Source organism: Mauremys mutica, chromosome 12 (assembly GCF_020497125.1).
Source record: "Mauremys mutica isolate MM-2020 ecotype Southern chromosome 12, ASM2049712v1, whole genome shotgun sequence".
Taxonomy (NCBI): Eukaryota; Metazoa; Chordata; order Testudines; family Geoemydidae; genus Mauremys; species Mauremys mutica.
In genome coordinates, this window is record NC_059083.1 from 80533019 (window position 1) to 80551532 (window position 18514).

An 18514-nucleotide genomic window follows, 5' to 3' on the forward strand; every position below is an offset into this window, starting at 1 on the left:
TAGCCCGGGCCCCTGGCGGAGGTGGGAGGGAGGGCGGTCCATGGACTCCTCACCCACAGGTCTCCTATTCCCTTTGATGGGAGTCGTGTGCAGCCGTGTCTGTCCTGCTAGAACGGGGCCAAGTGCTTCCTTGGGACATTTCCCTCGCGGGAGCCAGGCACCACTCAGCAATGGCGTTAGCCTTTCCTGCGGGCTGACTCCCGCTCCCGTCTGCTGGCGCAGGCTGGGGCACGGCTGCCCCCTCTGGCCCATGCGGCCCGGGGAAGGAGTGCAGCAGGTGTGACGTTCTGAGTGTAATATAATCTCTCATTGAAAAGTGACAGGGCCAGAAAGAGTTAGTTACCTCGCAGACTCACCTGACCCAGGGCCGAACTTGAAAGACTGGTTAGGAAGAGATGTAAATGAGCAGAGCTTTGAAATGCAAGTCGGCATTGGTAGAGGTAGAAGGGGAGATGTCTGCTCAGGTCTTGGGATGTCAGCAAACAGGTTGTGTCTATCGCTATAGCTTTGATCCAAAGATCAAAAATGGAATATTAACATTTAGGAAGACACTTGAGTGAAACAGGATTATTGTCTCTATCTCTTTGAAGGTTGTGGTAACCTGGATCTGAACTGTTTAATGGATAAATTACTCTGTGCTAATTGCCAGGATGGTTGGGAGAAGGTGAGTTAAGCCTATTGTTTTCCCAGGCCAAAAGGCTGCTGGAAATGTATAAAAACCTTGGGACACGATCCTGCTTCATCTCAGATCTGCTTTGGGTTTCAAGAGGGGGAAACCTTAAGCCACAAGGATTGAGATCCCCAGTCACTGACTGGAGCCACCCTGAATATGGACATTGGACTATAACCTATGGACTATTTCCAAAAGGACTTTTGGCAACTACAAGCTCATCTCTGCTGTATCTGAACTTCAAGAATTGAATTCACGTCTGTCTGTATATTGATCTTTTAACCAACTCTCTCTCTTTTCTTTTTAATAAATTTTGGTTTAGTTAACAAGACTTGGCTCTAAGCAGGTATTTTGGGTAACATCTAAGTTATCATTGGACCTGGGTCTGGGGCTTGGTCCTTTGGGATCAGGAGAAGTTTTTCTTTTCTATGAGATAAGATTTTCAGAATTTATCATTATATGTTTGACATGTGTGTCTGGATGGAGGCCTGAGGCTGGGCACTTTAAGGGAAACTGCATTGTTTGGACTTCTAAGGAACCAGTGGGATACTGTAGAAGCTGTTTTGGGCTGGCTTGGTAAATCTAAGTATTGGAAGGTCCACCGGCATTTGGGGTTTGTCTGCTCCGTTCTGTTTGTAGTTCACCCTGATTGAGTGACCTCAGCTGGCTCCCACGGGCTGGCAGCATCGGCACAGCAGGGCAGAGACGTTTTCTGGGTAGCAGAGCAAAGACAGATCTTCAGGCTTGGCTGTGCGCAACCAAACAGCCCTTGTCCTGCTCCTGGCTCGGGGTTGGCGTGGAAGGGGGCGGCTAGAGTGGACTCTGGGGGCATCTCTGCAAGGCCCAGTGCCGTCGGAGCAAGGACCTGCTCGTGCACAGATGGAGTGGGGTAAGCACAGGGCTGGGAGCCAGGAAGATCTGGGCTGTAATGGCAGCTGTACCATAGCCTGGTCCAGCTTAGGGAATTTCACCTCTTTAAAGTCCCCTGCTGCAGTCGTGGCCTCTGGGGCTGTACGGGTGGGGAGAGCAGCCCTGAGCTGCCTGCCCCGTGGTTCTGTCTGGCCCGAGGGCCCTGGGGATGCTCCTGCACCTGCTGCTGCCTCACCCTAACCCCAATGTGGAGGCAGTGTACCCCAATGGCAAAGGGGGGGTGTCGCCCCCTGTGGCGGCTAACAGCCCACTACTGCTGCCAGTGAGCGGTGCTGCTCCCTTACCCCGAGCACAAGGGGGGTGTCCTTTGGCCTGACAGGTTTGCACCCCGTTGGGGAGCACTGGCCTGGCTTCTTATGCCACGTTCTTGGAGATGCTGCCCCATGGCCCCCAGGCGATGGTGTCCGGGACCCCAGCTGTTGCATCTGTCAGATCCAGCCCGGTCCCCGCCCCAGGAATTCTGGTTCAGAGACGGATCGCCTGCTCGGTCCGGCCTCGCCCAGCTCTGCTCCCGTGTTCTGCACCAGGGAGAAGTTAAACTGAAGGCGAGGGCCATGGGCTGAAACAAGTCCTCTCCGCCCACAGCTCCAGAGTCAGCCAAGGCGGCTGCACACGGACGTTAGCCTGCTCTGGCCACATCCCCGCTGCCGTGCTCCTTGAGTTTCCCCTGTGGGGCCCATTCCCGCTGGAGGAACGGGCTAGGAAGGCCGTGCGACCAGTGCAGCTAGAATAAGCTTGGCCAAAGATCCCCAATTAAGGAGGCTGAAAACCAGCCTCTTGTTTAGTGGATTAGGTGGGATAACGGGACCTCTCAGCAGGGGATTATCTGAACTGCTCCTTTGGGGAGAAGGGCAGAAGCTGACAGAGGTTTTGCGGCTTGGGGAGATTGCAGCTCAATCTGGTGTCTACTCAGGGCGGGGGAGATTATGAGCTGACCCAGCCGTATCAGCTGGGAGTCTGGAATAAATTAGCAGGATTGGCACGGCGGAGGGGATCTCCCCCGGCTGCTGGAGCAGAGCTCGGAGCTCTCACCCACGCACGCTCGTCGCAGCAGGGAAGCAAGCGTCAGCGTGCAGGCAGCTAGCCGTGTGCCTTGCTTTAAGGACTGAGCAGCCCTGGGCCTGGCCCCAGCACCGTACGGTGCACCGGGCTGGGGGTGTCAGGGGAAGGGGTGCGGCGAGTTAACCTGAATCCTTTTCACTGCAGCATTCTGGGGAATCTCCTCGTCCTCCTCTCTCCCCATCGCACCAGCACCTTCCCTGGCTCTCAGCTTCCCGCTCTGGTCCGTCCTCTCCCGGCCCAGATTCTGCTCAGTCTCAGAACGGGCCGCAGTTGTGCTGAGCTGTGCTCATGGGGCTCTGAGAACAGGCACTGCCCAGCGGTGCCAGGCCCTGGGACGTGTCCAGAGGGACTTTAACCCCCAGCTCTACGGCTGGTGCTGCATGCTGGGGAGGGGGGTGGAGGGGTTCACCTCAGCAAGCCAGTGGGGTTTGTGGACCCCGGGTACATCTCCCCGTGCCCAGAGCCAGGGGCTGGGAGACAGGCCTCCCTACTACCCTACTACCTGCCCTCTGTCCGGCCTAGGGCCAGCGGGAATTCCTGGCTGTGGGTGCAGGCAAGGGGCCAGGCTCAGGGGCCGGTGTGCACTCTCCCCCCCGGCCCCTAGCTGGCCAGGCGAAAGCAGAGGGCTCAGCTGCAGAAGGGATCACACGAGAGAGTCTTTATTCGGGGCAGGAAACGGACCCGATGGATGCGAACGGCACCAGGGCTGCAATACATGTGCTGAGGCTGGGACAGGGGCGGGCGCGACGCAGGACACGGCACAAGGACAGGAACTTTCTTCACCCCCCACCCTCACCCTCCCTGCGCTAGTGCAGCTGCTGCACAGGGTAGGAGGCCCCGCTGGCTGTGCTGATGGTGCACTTGCCCTTCTCTGGGCAGAGAGCAGCCAGCTGGCACAGGCAGGGCTCTCGGGACGGTGCTGAGCTGGGCCCAGTCTGAGTGGGAGGGGAGGAGCCGGGGGAAGGGAATGGATGCAGGAGGCCCAAGGCTCGGAGCCGGGTTGGATCTGGTTTTTCTTCAGTCTTTCTGCTCCCAGCCCCGGCCTGGCTGGCCCTGACGCTCTGTCGGGGTGGGAGGCCGGGGGGAGAGCGGCGCCGTCTTGAATGCGCCTGTTGCTGGTTGTGTGCGTCTCAGCCGGGGCAGGTGCTGGGGAGGTTCTGCTGCAGTGGGGCCAGGGGAGTGGTTGTTATTTCTCAAGCCCTCTCTCCTGCCCTGGCCCCAAACTGCCTCCTACCGCCCCAGGCCTGGTATGGCCTTGGTACCCACCCCAGCTCTCCCCTCCCCGCCAGCCAGGTGTGGCAGCCCCTTCCCCTCCACACTGGGGTCTAGGCGACAGAACACACAGGACAAGCACAGTGCTGCCCCCAAAGCAGGCGGCCTGGTGCCAGGAAGTGGGGCGCTCCTCCTTCTCCTTCTCCTCTGCCTCACTTCTTCTTGGGGATCTTCTCCTTCGTGACCAGGTTGGAGAACTCTGCAGGGAGACGGGGGAGAGGAGCGGTGGGTGCTGGGCCAGGCTGCCGTGTGTTTCGGGGCCGGGGAGATGGGCGGTAGGAGACCGAACGCTGCAGCTGGCTTCCTGCGCCTTCCAAACTGCCCCGGGAGGCCGCTGGGGGGAGCGGAGTCTCCACTGAAGGTTGACACCCCCCCGGGCAGAGGGCAGCTCCAAAGGGGCCCCATGTTCCAGTGAAAGGGGGGACAGGGTTAGCAGAGCTTGGATACCCCAGAGGCAAGTGCTATGCCCCCCCCCCCCCCCGGCGGCCAGCCTGCCCCCTACCTTGGAAATCAATCCTCCCATCCCCATCTGTGTCAGCCGCTTGGATGATAGCTTCAGCCTCCTCGTCTGACAAGGGCATCGCAGGCATGGTGCTGGGCACGGTGGACAGGATGTACCTGTGGGACAGGTGGCGCCAGGCTCAGGAGGCGGCTGGGGCCTCAGCTGGCCTGGGACACGGAGGGTTTCACGGTGCCAGATGGGGCAGAGCGGCGGGTGCGGTTTGAAGGGACAGGCCAGACTCGGCCCACGTAGCCCTCACAGCATGGAGATGGTGCCCCAGGCCTCTGGGGGTGTTCGAGTGTCTGAGGAGGGGCTTGTTGGGCTGAGAGCGGGTGGATGCCCATGGACACTTGGGAACATGGGCTGAGAGGAGACGGGGCCGGCAACCAGAGCAGCTCCTGGGCCTGCAGCAGCCTGGATCCCACTCCGGAGCCGGGGGCGCCGTGGCAGCACTTAGCCGTGGCACCGGTTGCAGGTGCCAGCCTGGCAGCCCTGGGGAGCACAGTCCTCTCGCCAGCCAGCCCAGCAACTCGGCACTGGCTCCCCCAGCGCTACCCTGCCACGATGGGACACCACGGGGGCGGGGGGGGCAGGTGTGTGCCCGGGGGGGGAGGGTGGATGTGGGCAGGGATGGGGGGGGGGCGGGTACAAGCCTCTGGCCGTTACTTGATCTCGTTCCACTCGATGAAGCCGCTGTTGTCCTTGTCCAGGAGCTGGAAAGCTTTCCGCACCTGCTCCTCCTGCTCGCTCGACGTCTGGAACTTCTGCATGTACTCGAAGAACTTGCTGTAGTTGAAGGCAGCTGCGGGCAGAGAGGGGCAGGGGACCCACATGTCAGGAAGCGAGCAGGGGGGGGCACGAGCGGGCACCTGCCCGTCGCAGCAGGAGAGAAACCAGGCCCTGGCTCATTGCTGCTGGTTTCCAGCCCTGCAGGCTGGGCTGGCCCCCCGGGAGCCCGCTGAGCCCCTTTACCCCCTTGCCTGCCCCTTTGAATTCTCTGTCTGAAAAAGGAAAGTGGGGGGACAAACCCCCGCCCCTCCCACGCAGCGCACCCGGGGCCTGGGTCGGAGCCAGCCTCAATCCCAGGGCGGGCAGGGCCCGGCCCGTGACCCTCCGTACCGTGATGTCTTAGCTCCGAGGGCAGCAGGTCAATATCCATGTCCGTCAGAGAGGTTCCCAAGGCCAGCGCCATCTTCTTGACTTGGCAGGAAAAATTCTCCTCCATCCTGTCCCCTGGCGAGGAAAGGGGCGAGCTGAGCCGAGAGCCCGGCTGGCGCCGGCGGGGGCTGCACGTCCACGGGAGGATGCAGGGGTTGTGTGTGTGGATGGGGACGTTCTCCGGTGCTCCCTGTCACGGAGTGTGGGGGAGTCCGGCCCTGCACCCCCCTTCCTGGGACTCCCACCGACTCTCAGCCAGCCAGTAAAACAGGAGGTTTATTGGATAACAGGAACACAGGCTATAGCAGAGCTTGTGGGCACAGCCAGGACCCCTCAATCGAGTCCTTCTGGGGGTTCTGGGTGCTTGGATCCCAGCATAGGATTCCCTGAACTCCCCCACCCAGCCCAAAACCGAAACTGACCCAACCCTCTCCAGCCGGCTCCCTCCCTTTGTCCAGCTTCCCGGGCAAAGGTGTTGACCTCCCCTCCCCGCTGCCTAGCTCAGGTTACAGGCTCAGGTATTGTCCATCACCTAACGTCCTCCCCGGCTCCCCCATCCCCCACACAGACAGCCCCTGCTCCATCACACTCCCCTTCGGGGGGCGCTCTCGCCCGTTCTCTAGCACCGGGGAGCCGGGGGCTAGCGGAGGCCTCAGGTTACGCTGCTGGGGACACTGGACTGGACACCGCCCCCGCTGCTTGTTAGTCTGCAGAGGGCTGGTAGCGGGTTTAGTGCTGGAGAAATACACCAGACTGAGTGCCCCAGGGGCCCGGCCCAGCCCCCCACGTATGCAGGGCACCGAATCTGCACCTCGTCACTGAGCCTCAGCCCTCTGTGGCTGCTTGTCTGGGCTGAGCAGAGCCCCCGACTGAGGGAACAGCTCGTCCCCTTCAGGGAAGATGCCCCAGCCCTGCCTGTGCCAGGGCTGACAGCCCGCTGGCACGCACGGTGCTGAGACCTGCCAGGCCGCACCCCGTGGCTCTGCTGCTGCACTTCGAGCCACCGCGTAGCTCTGTCAATGCACCGGGAGCCATCCAGCGCCTCTGCCCTTCCAAGCCAGGGCAGGTGGACAAACGTGCTGAGAACCTGCCAGGAGCCAGGCCCAGGCCTGCTGCACTGGGGCTAGCCAGAAGCCAGGTCTTTGGTGTTACATGCCCCTTGCCCCAGCTGGTCTCCGCTGGGGCAGACCAAGGGCAGCCCAGCCTCTGTAGCGCTCTCGCCGACTCGCCCCCGAGAGCGGCTCTGGCTCAGAGCAGGAGGGAGCGTTCGAGCCCTCTGAGTCCTTCCCCTGACCTGTGCGTGGAGGTGGCACATCCTGCCCCAGGTCCCTGCCCAACACTTCCATTCTCCCAGCACCCCCAACCCGGCACGGTAAGACCATCCTGGAGACCGGCACTCGGAGGGCACTGGCGAATGGGCACCGACACCTCCTGGAGAAGCGGCGGGCATCTAAGGAGGTGCCGGTGGCTGTGCCTGCCAGCTAAGCCAGCCCTTGGCAACAGCCTGGTGTAGCAGGAGCAGCCATGCTGGGGTGGGCTCTGCCAGGGCTCCCAGCCGCAGCTCAAACTTAGCCCCCAGGCTCCCTGCTTTTGGATGCAGGGTTTCCCCAGGAGAGTCACTGGGCGTCCATCCCACAGGTAGAAACTCCCAGGGTGCTGGCATTGACTTCCCCTTTGTCACTGTTAAATGCTGGTACAGGGGGGCCTCGGCTGCTGGTGAATCCGCCACAGGGCTGGGTGCAGGCCAGGCATCTCCTAGCTGAGCTCAGCTGTGCTGGGTGCATGGGGCAGGGGGCGTTTGTGCTGAGTGTGATGTTACACCCCATCATGCTTTATAGAAATATGCTTATGAGTGTAAATATGACAGAACTGGAATATGTTTTATGCTAGATATGCCACGTACCATATCTTTGCAAAGGTTATGTTCTGCTGAATGTAGTCATCCTGGTCGTATGCATGGATTATTTTTATATCTGAAGTTATGAGTGTTGGCTCTGTGCTTGTATTTAAAGTGTTTGCTGCAGGAAGCACCTAAGGTAGATTTGGTCAACATAGTGTGAAGGGGTTATTCAAGTAATTGCGAGCACTTAGCTAACCAGGGACCTTGGGAGACACCAGTCCACATTGGCGCTTTCCTGTGAACGCCTGCAAAAAGCTGAATCATTCATAGACATGTGACTTGCCCAGGTGACTGCAAAACTCCATCTTGTTGAGGGGATTTTACACAGGAGAGGAGAGAGGTTTCCACCCACAGGAAAGACTATATAAGCCCCTGGAAACCCCTCCATTTTGTCTTCAGCTGGCTCAGAAGATAACTTCTCCACCCCAAAGAGAGGCCTAAAAGAAACTGGAACCAAGGCCAGTAACTAAGGGGGTGTGAATGATTGCTGGACCCAGACTAGGAAGGAGCCTAGTCTGTGAAAGAAGCTTATTGGAACATCTCTGAGGGTGAGATTTACCTGCATTTAGCTTCCTACTGTATTAGGCTTAGACTTGTGTGGTTTTGATTTATTTTGCTTAGTCATTTTTACTTTGTTCTGTTTGTTATTACTTGGAACCACTTAAATCCTACTTTTTATATTTAATAAAATCACTTTTTACTTATTAATTAACCCAGAGCAAGTATTAATACCTGCGGGAGCAAACAGCTGTGCATCTCTCTCTATCAGTGTTATAGAGGGTGAAGAATTTATGAGTTTCTCCTGTATAAGCTTTATACAGAGTAAAACAAATGTATTTGGGGTTTGGATCCCATTGGAAACTGGGTATCTGGATGTTGGAGACAGGAGCACTTCTTAAGCTGTTTTCAGTTAAGCCTGCAGCTTTTGGGGGACGTGGTTCAGACCTGGGTCTGTGCTTGTAGCAGGCCAGCGTGTCTGTCACAACCAGGCGGGGCACTGAAGTCCCAAGCTGCCAGGGAAAACGGGCTTAGAGGTAGTCTCAGCACATCAGGTGGCAGTTCCCAAGGGGGTTTCTGAGACCCAACCTGTCAGACTGAGAATCTCTGACTCCTCCCAGGTGGAACAAAGAGGGTCTGGGGCAGGGGGGGGGGCATGTTCCATGATCTACCAGGCTGTTTCCCACCCCTGGGATCCCAGCCAAACTCCACACCCCTCTGTTTTTAGCCTGGTGCAGAGCTGGGAACCCTCTGGCACTATGCAGTTTTGCACACTCACAGTGTGACCCTGGCACACTCAGACCTCCAGGCACTCTCAGAGCCTCCTGGGGGATCTGCTGCACCTGCCTTCAGTGCCTGGGCCAGAATGAGGGCAGGGAGGGGGGATTTTTCTTGTTCTGCCTGGGCTAGCTTAGAAGCTTGTGTCCCTGCTGAGCTGCTCGGATGGACTGAGCTCTCCTGGCACGTTGGGAGGGTTCCTTTTACTTGTGACCTTTCACGGCAAGTCAACACGGTCGGGCGCCCCCTCAGCCAGCTCGCCAGGGCCCCTGCACCGCATTCCCCGGGAGCACGACACCCCACACAGGCCCCCTGCCCGGTTAGCTCTCAGCACAGGGACCAGAGGGACAGTCAAACCGCCCCCTTCCCACCAAGAAGCCATTTTGTTGGCTCTGGCGTTTCCCTTCACCCGCTGCAACCCCGTCCAGCATGGGCTCTCGGCGCACTCTGTGGGCGTTAGTTCACGGCACTTCTCGGCCTCGCGCTGGGATTTCTAGCCCCGTTACAGCTGGGCAGATGGGGCCAGAGGGGGACGGTGCCTCGCCTACAATGTGAGCTGTGAGTAGAACCCAGGCGTCCTGGCTCCCGGCAGAAACCCCCAGACCAGCTGGGTCAAAGTCCGAGCTGACTTACCCCAGTGTCAGCCCAGGGGAGGGCAGCGGGCGTCTGCCCTGCTTGGCCCCCGCCTCCCCTGGGCGGGCAGGACGTCTCCCACTGGGTTTATGATGTTGGTTGTTGATGGGGTCCCTCCATGAGCTCTTCCTGCCCTCTGCACCATGCCCTTGCTACGGGGACTGGCACCAGCTGCAGCGTCAGACCCCAGGGGGGACCCTGGCACTCTCCATCGCCCCCGCCTTGCCAGGAATCCTGCTCAAAGGGCAGCACCTCAAGCCCCCTCCCTCCCCACGGTAGCTCGTGTATTTATTTCTGGGGGGTCGCATGTTGTTTTGAAGAAGGCTCCGGCCTCTCTGGGACTCTTCTATTCACAAGGCAGCGTCTTGTGATGTGACTCCGCTCTAGGGTTACACTGAGCCGAAATATTTCAGCCTTCCCAGCGGACTCTCCGGTTCGTGGGGCCAGTGCAGCCGGCAGCTATTTATGACGGGCAGGGGCCCGCCCTGCTGGCTCCGGCCCCTCGGCTGTGCCGCTGGCTCTGGCCCTCAGCGAGCTCCTGGGGTGCCAGGCGCCCCAGCGCAGGGATGGACTGACGTGTGAAACGGGGAGCGATAGCCTTCCAGTGAAATCTTGGCCTTGCTGACGTCACTGCTGACCCAGCACGCGTGCCAGGGGGACCCAGGCACTGGCACAAGCCCTGAGTCCTCGTGCTGCCCAGGCTGCTGAGCTCAGCAGGGGTGAGTATTCCCTCTCCCCCGGCACGAGGCCCGGGGCCCACGGGGACCTTCTCTCCCTCTGGGGACTCCTGTGCTGTATTTACTTAGAGTTCCAGTCACAGCGAGGGGGCTGGGGGGGCGATCCCCTGTCCTGGGTTTAGGGACCCTTCGACTTAACTTTAACAGTCCAAAACAAAATCCCCACCCGGCAGCTCCCCCGGACTGTACCAGACCCAAGAGCTCAGCCAATGCCTGCCTGGGCTCTCCCCAGCCGTCCCCCCGTCCCCGGCAGCACAGCTGAGCCGGGCTTGCAGCACTCACAGGGTGACTCTAACCAGGCAGGCTGCAGGCTGGCCCCTGCATGTCCCATGGGCCCATCGCCCCAGATACCTGGCCTCCCCCTCTCTCCTGGGCTGGGTGGCCTCTGACGCCCACCAAAGAGCTGCCCCTAAAGTCCTGCGTTCGCCATCAGAGACGTGTCCCTCCCAACGGGCTCAAGAACTAACCCTGCGGCCGTGGGCCCTGCAGACCTCTCCCCTGGGTGGCTGTGCTCCTAAACCATAAACAGCCGTCCCGCTCCCAGTGACCATGGAGCACCCGGCCCCTTGTGGGGGCAGAGCCGGGAGAGTCACCCCCACATTGTGGGCAGCGGGTGCCTTACTCAGTGCACTGGGGCCCTGTGTGACGGGCGGGCGCCTTCGTCATCACCTCCCTCCTCCATCTCCCCCTCGGGCTGGCCAGGTCGTTCCCGGGGGAGCCGGGGGCTCTTTCCAAGCTGACCTCTCCCTGGTTTCCATGCAGGGTTTACAGCTGATGCCTCGTTCCTCACCAGCTTCTTTCTCCTCTGGCTTTATTCTCGCCTGGCTCTCTGGCTGGCACTTACCTGGTGCAGGCTTCGTGGCAGGCTCCTTCCCGAACAGCCCTCAGCAAGTTCTCCTGGGGCGCTAGGCGTGTCCCCGGTTTTTATAGGCACACGCTTGGGCTTGCTATTTAGGGAGAGCTGCACCTGTCGGCCACTGCAGCCCTCCTGGGCCCTTTCAAGACGCTGGCAGCAAGCAGCTCGGATTATCTTGGCATAGCTTAGCATTAGCAGAGCCTCATTAGCAGCTGGCATCTCAGCACCTGCGGAGGGGGCGGGACGCTGGCCATAGAGCTGCAGGAGGGGGAGTCTCCAGAACAGATGCCTAGTCCTGAAAACCTTCCCTCTCTCCAGGAGCAAGCAAAGCCCCCCGCTGGGGTGACCGGGGGAGGGGAGGGCTGACATTGCAGAAGCTCATGCACCGGGGTGGGAAAACTACGGCCCACGAGCCATTTCAAGCCGTCCCGCAAGCCATCATTGACTCATTGTGTAACCTCGGTCAAATTGCACTTCCTCTCTGCCTCAGTTTCCCCACCTGAAAAACAGGCATAGTAATACGCCTACCTTCCTGGCCTGCGTGCATATGTATAAAGAGGCGCGCACAGCCTGGCCTGTATAATGTGTAGGAGCGAGGCAGGCTCGGGGAAGGAGGAGAGAGAAAATGCCTGCATCACAACTGTGTGCACTTTTGGGGGCAGGGACCGGCTGCATTCAGGTTTGTAAAGCACCATGCAAGTGGACACCGCGGGATAACGGTGCCTTCAGCGTCACTGTGAACTGCTCCGGATTTAGCCCAGTTATTCTCAAGACCGATCTTTGATAATTGTGGGGGAAAACCTGTCGCTGGGTATTCGAGCAATGTGTCACTCACTGCTGCACATCCTGAACCCAATTCAAAGGGCACCTGCCTGGCACACACCCATGGCATTGCAGCCTCACCTGTCAACAGGTGCAAACTCCTCTGCATTTGCATGTGCAGCTGCTGTTGATTTGTGCATGCAAACGTCTCCAGGGGGGTTAGAGGCCCATTGAAAATGTGGCTCCATGAGCACAAACTCTGTAAGTGAGTGAGAAACAACAGCTTTTTCTCTGCCTGTAATGACGTGACTGTGATTCCAACGCTGCCCTTGCTGGGCCCTGCTTGGAAACTGGGGTGAATTTTACTAACACCCGCCCCCCACCTGACTCCTTTCCACTTCGGAGGAATATTCTTTCAATGTGCCTTGTGCTCTCTGCTCTTGTTCAGCCTGTGTGCTGTGCAACCACTCTCACAATCCTCCATGCTGGTTACAAGGGGGAATTGTGCTGAGCAGAGCTGGGTACAAAGCAATGTAATCTCGAGTCCCAGGGAGAAAGCAAATTAGCTCTGAATGATGCGGCTGCCTTCTTGGAGAACATTTATTTGCAAGACTTTAATTTCTCCAAGCCGGGATCTATTTGTGGCAGTGCGACAGCTGCAGCGCAGTGTTCTTTGCAAGCTCAGGTCTTCTAAACAATTAACAATGCAGGTAAATTTGGCTTTCAATATTAAAAGTGCAGGAAAGGATGTTCCCTGCTGTGCTAAAAGCTCAACCCTACCAGCATGCTGCATGCAGCCTTGCTAAACTACCATCCTGGGCTTCCAGTTGTGATGGGCCTGTGCCACAGATGCACCCCTGCAGACCTCGGGGGAAGCCTGCGCTGGCCCTTTTCTCCATGCTGGGATGGACCAAAACCCGTCCCTTGGGCCCATCTCTGGCTTGGTGAGGGGTTCTTCCTTCTAGCCCTGAGAGCTGCCTGACAGCATGTGTGAGGGTGCAGCCCAGTGGCTGTCCCGAGAAGGGCTGCGGTGACCTGTCCCTCCTCGACCTGGGCAGTTCTGAGGAGTCCCGGCAGGAGGACTGGACTGAGGCAGCTCACCCTGTCGACTGCTGAGGAACGTCCCATGCTGCTGCATGTCGGCCCAGGGCTGCTGGGCCGGCACCATGCAGAAGGCGGAGGTGAACTCTGCAACAGGACAATCAGCAGGGGCTGGTGGGGCAAACGGGGCATGTGAGACCTAGCGAGCCTGGGCACCAGGGGGGCAGCTAGTGGATCACCGGGACCTGGGGAACACTAAAGCATGTGCCAATCAAGTGAGGTTTCCTCCTAGACCTTCAGCTGTCTCAGGAAATGTCCAGGAGGCAGGGAGGGGGAAGGTGCACCTCTAGCTGAGCACAGCCTCCCCCCTCCACCGCTGCTTGGGAAAATCGGCCCGCCTCTTCGGTTAGGTGACGTCCGTAGCCTAGAAAGCGGGGGGAGCCCCTCTGGCTGCCCTCGTGAGATCAGAGCCTTTTGGCCGCGTCCCCAGGGGATGCTGGGTCCTCAGATCATTCTCCTGCCTGGCCAGCTGGGTGGCACTTTGCTGGTCTGGGAGCCATCTTGCCTCCTGGTGACCCCGTGAATCCCATCTCTGTTCAGCGAGAGCAGCTTTGCTGAGCGTGGGAGCAGCCGCTTTCAAACGACTCCGAACGCTCTTGCCATCTTTGAGTACGACGCTCTCCAAGCACTTCGGACACCAATAAAAAGAACTTCATGTGCTCTCCCTGCTCTGCCTTTGTGTCATCCCCCCTCGTAGACAGGGAAACTGAGGCACAGGTGAAGGTGACGTGACTTCCCCAAGGTCACACAGCAAGTCAGCGGCAGGGCTAGGAACGGAACCCAGGCCTCCTGATTCCTTTGTTTTAAACCCAGTGGAAAGGCACAAATGTCCCCTGAGCACCGGTGAGGAATGCGAAGGGCGCTGGGACAGCTGGGCTGGCTGAAGCAGTAGAGCTGGATGCTCTGTGCACCAAGGCCAAGTCTGGTTCCGCTGCTGCCACGCAGCCCTGCCAGACGAGACGCCCTCCTGAGGGAGACGCCTCCAGCGCCGAACCAGGGCTGGGCTGGGATTGCTGCCAGTCGGGCTCTGTTGGGATCCGGCTCCCACTGTAGCCAAAGCCCCCGGGCTCCAGGCAGGGGCACGTGCAGGCGCCATTGTCTGTGTTTGTTCTGTTCATCTCTCTCTGTAGCTAGGGGTCCTGGGGTTGAAATAACATGAGATGGGGGCTCGTCAGTCCCGGAGGGTGGACACAGCCGGGGAGCCCAGATGCTGGATCGTTCTGGTGCACGAAGGGATCTCAAGTGCGACGCCTGGGTGAGAGGTGGCCCCCACGTTCAGCTAGTGGGGGGGTGCTGGCGATGCCCCAAGCGCAGCGGGGTGGGGGCGGGGAGTGCACGTGTGAGCGAGCGCTGGGGGGAGCGGGTGCCAGCCAGGGAATCATTTCAGAAAAAACTGTTGGGGGGCAAAGCTGTGTCAGCCTATGGAGCATTATCTGTGATGCTATCCTGCGGGGGGGGGGGGGCATATAGACCTATGAAAAGTCGGGGGTGGGTGGAGCAAACCAATGCGGCAGGGGGGGAACTGCCCTCTAACAAATGAGCCCCTGAGTGTGAGTAGGGTGGGGGTGGGTCTGGGCACGTCTGCAGGACAAGTGGCCCCACTTGTGATTTTATTCCCTAGTTGAAAACAAATAATGTTTTATTTTTTGCATGCAAAGCCCCGAGTCAGTTTGCTGCATCTCCTCCTTTCCTGCATTGGCCGCCAGCCCCCACCTCTGCCCTAGCCCCCCCTCTCCTGCCCTGGCCCCCCAGGCCCCACCCCTGCCCTGGCCCCCCCTCTCCACCTCTGCCCTAGCCCCCCCTCTCCTGCCCTAGCCCCCCACTGCCCTAGCCCCCCCTCTCCTGCCCTGGCCCCCCAGCCCCCACCCCTGCCCTGGCCCCCCATCTCCACCTCTGCACTAGCCCCCCCTCTCCTGCCCTAGCCCCCCATCTCCTGCCCTAGCCCCCCCTCTCCTGCCCTGGCCCCCCAGCCCCCACCCCTGCCCTGGCCCCCCCTGCACTAGCCCCCCAGCCCCCACCCCTGCCCCCCACTGCCCCAGCTGCTCAGCGGAGCCCGAGGCGGGGGGGTGGCGGGGATGAGCTCAGGGGCAGCAGCCGGGCCAAGCCCCCCCCGCCCCCCCGCTCACTGCAGCGCCGCCGGGGGGAGCCGGAGCAAGATGGCGAAGCCGCCGCCGCCGCTGCGCCCAGGGTCAGCACCGGAACAGCTCCTCGCCCCGCGCCGCGGCCAGCCCCGGCTCCTGCCCCGCGCCGCGGCCCCGCGGCCGCCCCGGCTCCCCGCCGCCGCCCGCTGAGCCCGCGGCTCCTCCGCACCCCGGGCCCGGCCGGCCGGGCTGAGCCGCTGGCGCGCCCCGGGGCTCCGCGGCCCCGGGGGATGCGGGCCCCGCTGGGCCCCCGCCGCCCCGCTCCCGCCTGAGCCCCCCGCGCCCCCCGCCCGGCCCCGGCCCCGGCCCCGGGAATGGCTGCGCCGCGCCTCGCTATTGTCATGTCGCCCGCCTTCCTGCACCCCAGCTTGGGCTTCAGCTCGCCCCTGGACCCCGGTAAGTGCGGCCGGGCCGGGGGGGCTGGGGTGAGTCCCGCGGCTCCCCGTCCCCCCCGAGCCCTGCAGTCCCCCCCCATCCCCGCGGCTCCCCGTCCCCCCGAGCCCTGCAGTCCCCCCCATCCCTGCAGTTCCCCCCCATCCCCGCGGCTCCCCGTTCCCCCCCCCAACCCCGCGGCTCCCCGTCCCCCCCATCCCCCTCCATCTCTGCAGACCCCCCCATCCCCGTGGCTCCCCGTTCCCCCCCATCCCCGCGGCTCCCCGTACCCCCCATCCCCGTGGCTCCCCGTTCCCCCCCATCCCCGTGGCTCCCCGTTCCCCCCCATCCCCGCGGCTCCCCGTTCCCCCCCCATCCCCGTGGCTCCCCGTCCCCCCCATCCCCCTCCATCCCTGCAGTTCCCCATCACCCCCCCTGCCCGGCATCCCCCCCCCAGCGCCGTGCACCCCCAACTCCCCGTCCTCCCATGCCCCCCCATCCCTGCGGCTCCTCGTCCCCCCCATCCCGGCAGTTCCCCCCCCCGCCCCGCGGCTCCTCTTCCCCCAAGCCCTGGGGCTCCCCATCCCCCCAGCCCTGGGGCTCCCCATCCCCCACTTCCTATTCCTTCGCCCCAGCTGCACATGGAGTTTGTCTTTGGAGCATGTTGTTCTTTGCACATGCAGCGGGCACTGCTGGTTCCATCCCCCCGTCTTGGGCTGTTAACCCCCCTTTTTCTTTTTGCACTGAATTAACCCTTCCTGACCCCCATCAGCGCTATCAGACCCTGGGGGCGGTGGTTAAGGGTGTGTGTTATTATTTCTTTCTTTATTTTAGCTGCTGCAAAATTGCAATTGTTTTGCAGTGATTTTATAGGGACCTAAGGGAATATATGTCTGCAAAGGGCCGGCCCGATTTCTCAGCGGTGGCAGCCTCTGGGGAGGGGGCGCGTTCCCTGGACATCTGTACCTGAGGTAACTAAACATCCCAAACGTGTTTCTCCGTGTTGGCTCCCAGGGAAAAGGAACATTTCTTCGGGGGCCACTCCTGCTGTCTGGGGCTAGGACTGGGAGGGGTTCCACTTGGGTTGTCTGCCCACACACTGCTTTGAGCCTACAGGGGAAAATTGCATGAAGCCAAACCCCATGTGGCTTGGATCTTTGGCTCTAAAGGGGTGAGGCGGGAGAGCTCAGCCGTAGGGACTGGGGTAATAATGGCAATTCCGTCGGTGATCGAGCCCAGACCTCAGTGTAAGCTTCGCTGGAGCTGCTTTCCCTGCTGCCCTCTCTAGTGGGATCTCTTGTCGCTGCTATTTATCAGCTGAAAGGAAGAAATTGAATCTCCTTTCAACAGGCCCAATTTGTGCTGGTGTGCGAGATCCATGATTTCACATTCATTGTCTTACTGGGCATTTACTTCTATTGTCAAAACCCTTGGTTTGTGCCTTCTCGGCTTCTTAGCTGCGCACGGGTGAAAGATGGACTCAGCTGGCTATGAAAGAAACATGAATTTGCCTTTAATACCTTGCAATGTCACTTTTATGTGCTCCCCTGGAACTGCCAGACAGAAACAAACCTCTGTGTTTGGCCCTGATAAGAGATCTTGGCGCAATGTCCTGGACCGCTTTTACGGCGGCACTGCGTCTTATTCAGCAGCCTGGGCTGTGTTTTGGAATCCTGGCGTCTGGGCTGCCTCGGAAGGCGTTTATGTGATTTAAAAAGGTGTGGTGACGGAGGAGAGACCCAAGCGATCAAGCCCCTCTGCTCCCCATTAAACACTCATGCTGGACTTTGTTCCCAATGGGGGCCCAGGTGCATTAGCCTGTTGTATAGAATCTGTGAGAAGATGACTGATGGTTAGTGAAACGCTGATGAGCTGGCTTTTATTTGATAGCGCATGAAGGGGTAATTAGGGTACAACGCTGACAGTCGGTCATGCAGGCACTTCAGGGAGCTGGATGTTATGTAAGCAGCCGTTTTATGGCCGTGGTTGTGTTCCATCTGCAGAAGCACACGGCAAACCCGACAGCAGAGCAGTCGCTGTGTTCTTGTGTCTGGGGCTGGTTTGTGCAAATCTACCCCCTGTCATTCTGTGTTTCACTCCTCTGGCAGTTGTTGATGTTGATAGGGTGAGGGTGGCCTGGCAGAAACCTCACATGCAGCCAGATGTGTTGAATTCCACATGCAGGGGTTACTCAAAAACCTTTACATACATGCCCAGCACTGCAGAAGGCAGAGACCGATTTTGCTACTTGTAAAATCAAGGGTGATCTAGTAATGAATCACAGAGCTTTGAGCACACCAAGCTCTATATACATGCAGCTATTATGATGTTTACCAAAACAGTGAGCTAAAAAGCCCATGTGTCGGTTTGTTTTAAGTACACAACCAAACCAACTGCTTATGAGGTTGGGTTCCCATCAGGCTTTGTGTAAAGAGATCATCCATTTGCATCTGCAAAACCATTTTATTGGTAAAGGGCTAAATTTACATAGATGGAACTAGCAGCTTCCATTGCTAGGCACCGCACGCAATAGATTTAATGGCCTTGCTCCAGATTCTGCCTGTTAAAAATGGGATCCTTTTTCCCCATCCTCTTTTGGCAGATAAGATTTCTGTGCATCTAGCACAAAGTTTTGCTAGTAACTGTGCATAACCTAGTTCCAGAGTGTGATTTTAAAAAACAAAAGCATGTTTATTCTGGAGGAGACTTGTTGAGTTTGATTTATGCTCCGAAGCAAACCCTTTATTTGTGCTGAAAATGTTTTATCGCTGGTGATACCAAACACCCAATTTGAGACCCTAATCTCGTCAAATGAGATTAAATGGATGAAGTCATTTAAAAATCTATCTATTTTAGGGATTTATACTGCGCTTCTCACCATAGCGACTGATCGCACCCTTGCATCTGAACCTTTTTGTTTGTTACAAATGACTCCTACAATTACCGTCAGTGCAAGAAATTAAAGGGGGGAAATAGTGTTCTCTGTTCCCTCAGTTTGTTTGCATCGTGCATTTGATACCACTTTGGGTCAGGCCACGATGCAGTTTCCCCAGCTTGTCAGTTTCTTGGGTTTTCCATTGGGGCTGGAGCCTGGACAGGTTTAAAGTAAGAGAAGGTCTTTGTAAACTCACAAAAATTGGCAG

At 59.1% G+C, this 18514-nt stretch overlaps 1 protein-coding gene across 1 annotated transcript; it reads right to left on the reverse strand.

The window, feature by feature from the left end:
- Positions 1 to 3638: 3638 nt before the first annotated feature.
- On the reverse strand, positions 3639 to 11174 carry PVALEF (parvalbumin like EF-hand containing). Its single transcript, XM_044981838.1, has 5 exons — positions 10984 to 11174; positions 5556 to 5669; positions 5103 to 5238; positions 4437 to 4552; positions 3639 to 4133 (listed from the first exon to the last, which is right to left on the reverse strand). Exons 2-5 carry the CDS (start codon positions 5659 to 5661, stop codon positions 4087 to 4089), a joined length of 405 nt encoding a protein of 134 aa, XP_044837773.1. The 5' UTR covers positions 5662 to 5669; positions 10984 to 11174; the 3' UTR covers positions 3639 to 4086.
- Positions 11175 to 18514: the final 7340 nt, after the last annotated feature.

Coding starts and splice junctions, on each gene's coding strand:
- PVALEF (XM_044981838.1), bottom strand. CDS start 5,661: ATGGAGGAGAATTTTTCCTGCCAAGTCAAGAAGATGGCGCTGGCCTTG. Junction 5,239..5,555: donor CTCGGAGCTAAGACATCACG/GTACGGAGGGTC, acceptor CTCTGCCCGCAG/CTGCCTTCAACTACAGCAAG. Junction 4,553..5,102: donor ATCGAGTGGAACGAGATCAA/GTAACGGCCAGA, acceptor CCTGTCCCACAG/GTACATCCTGTCCACCGTGC.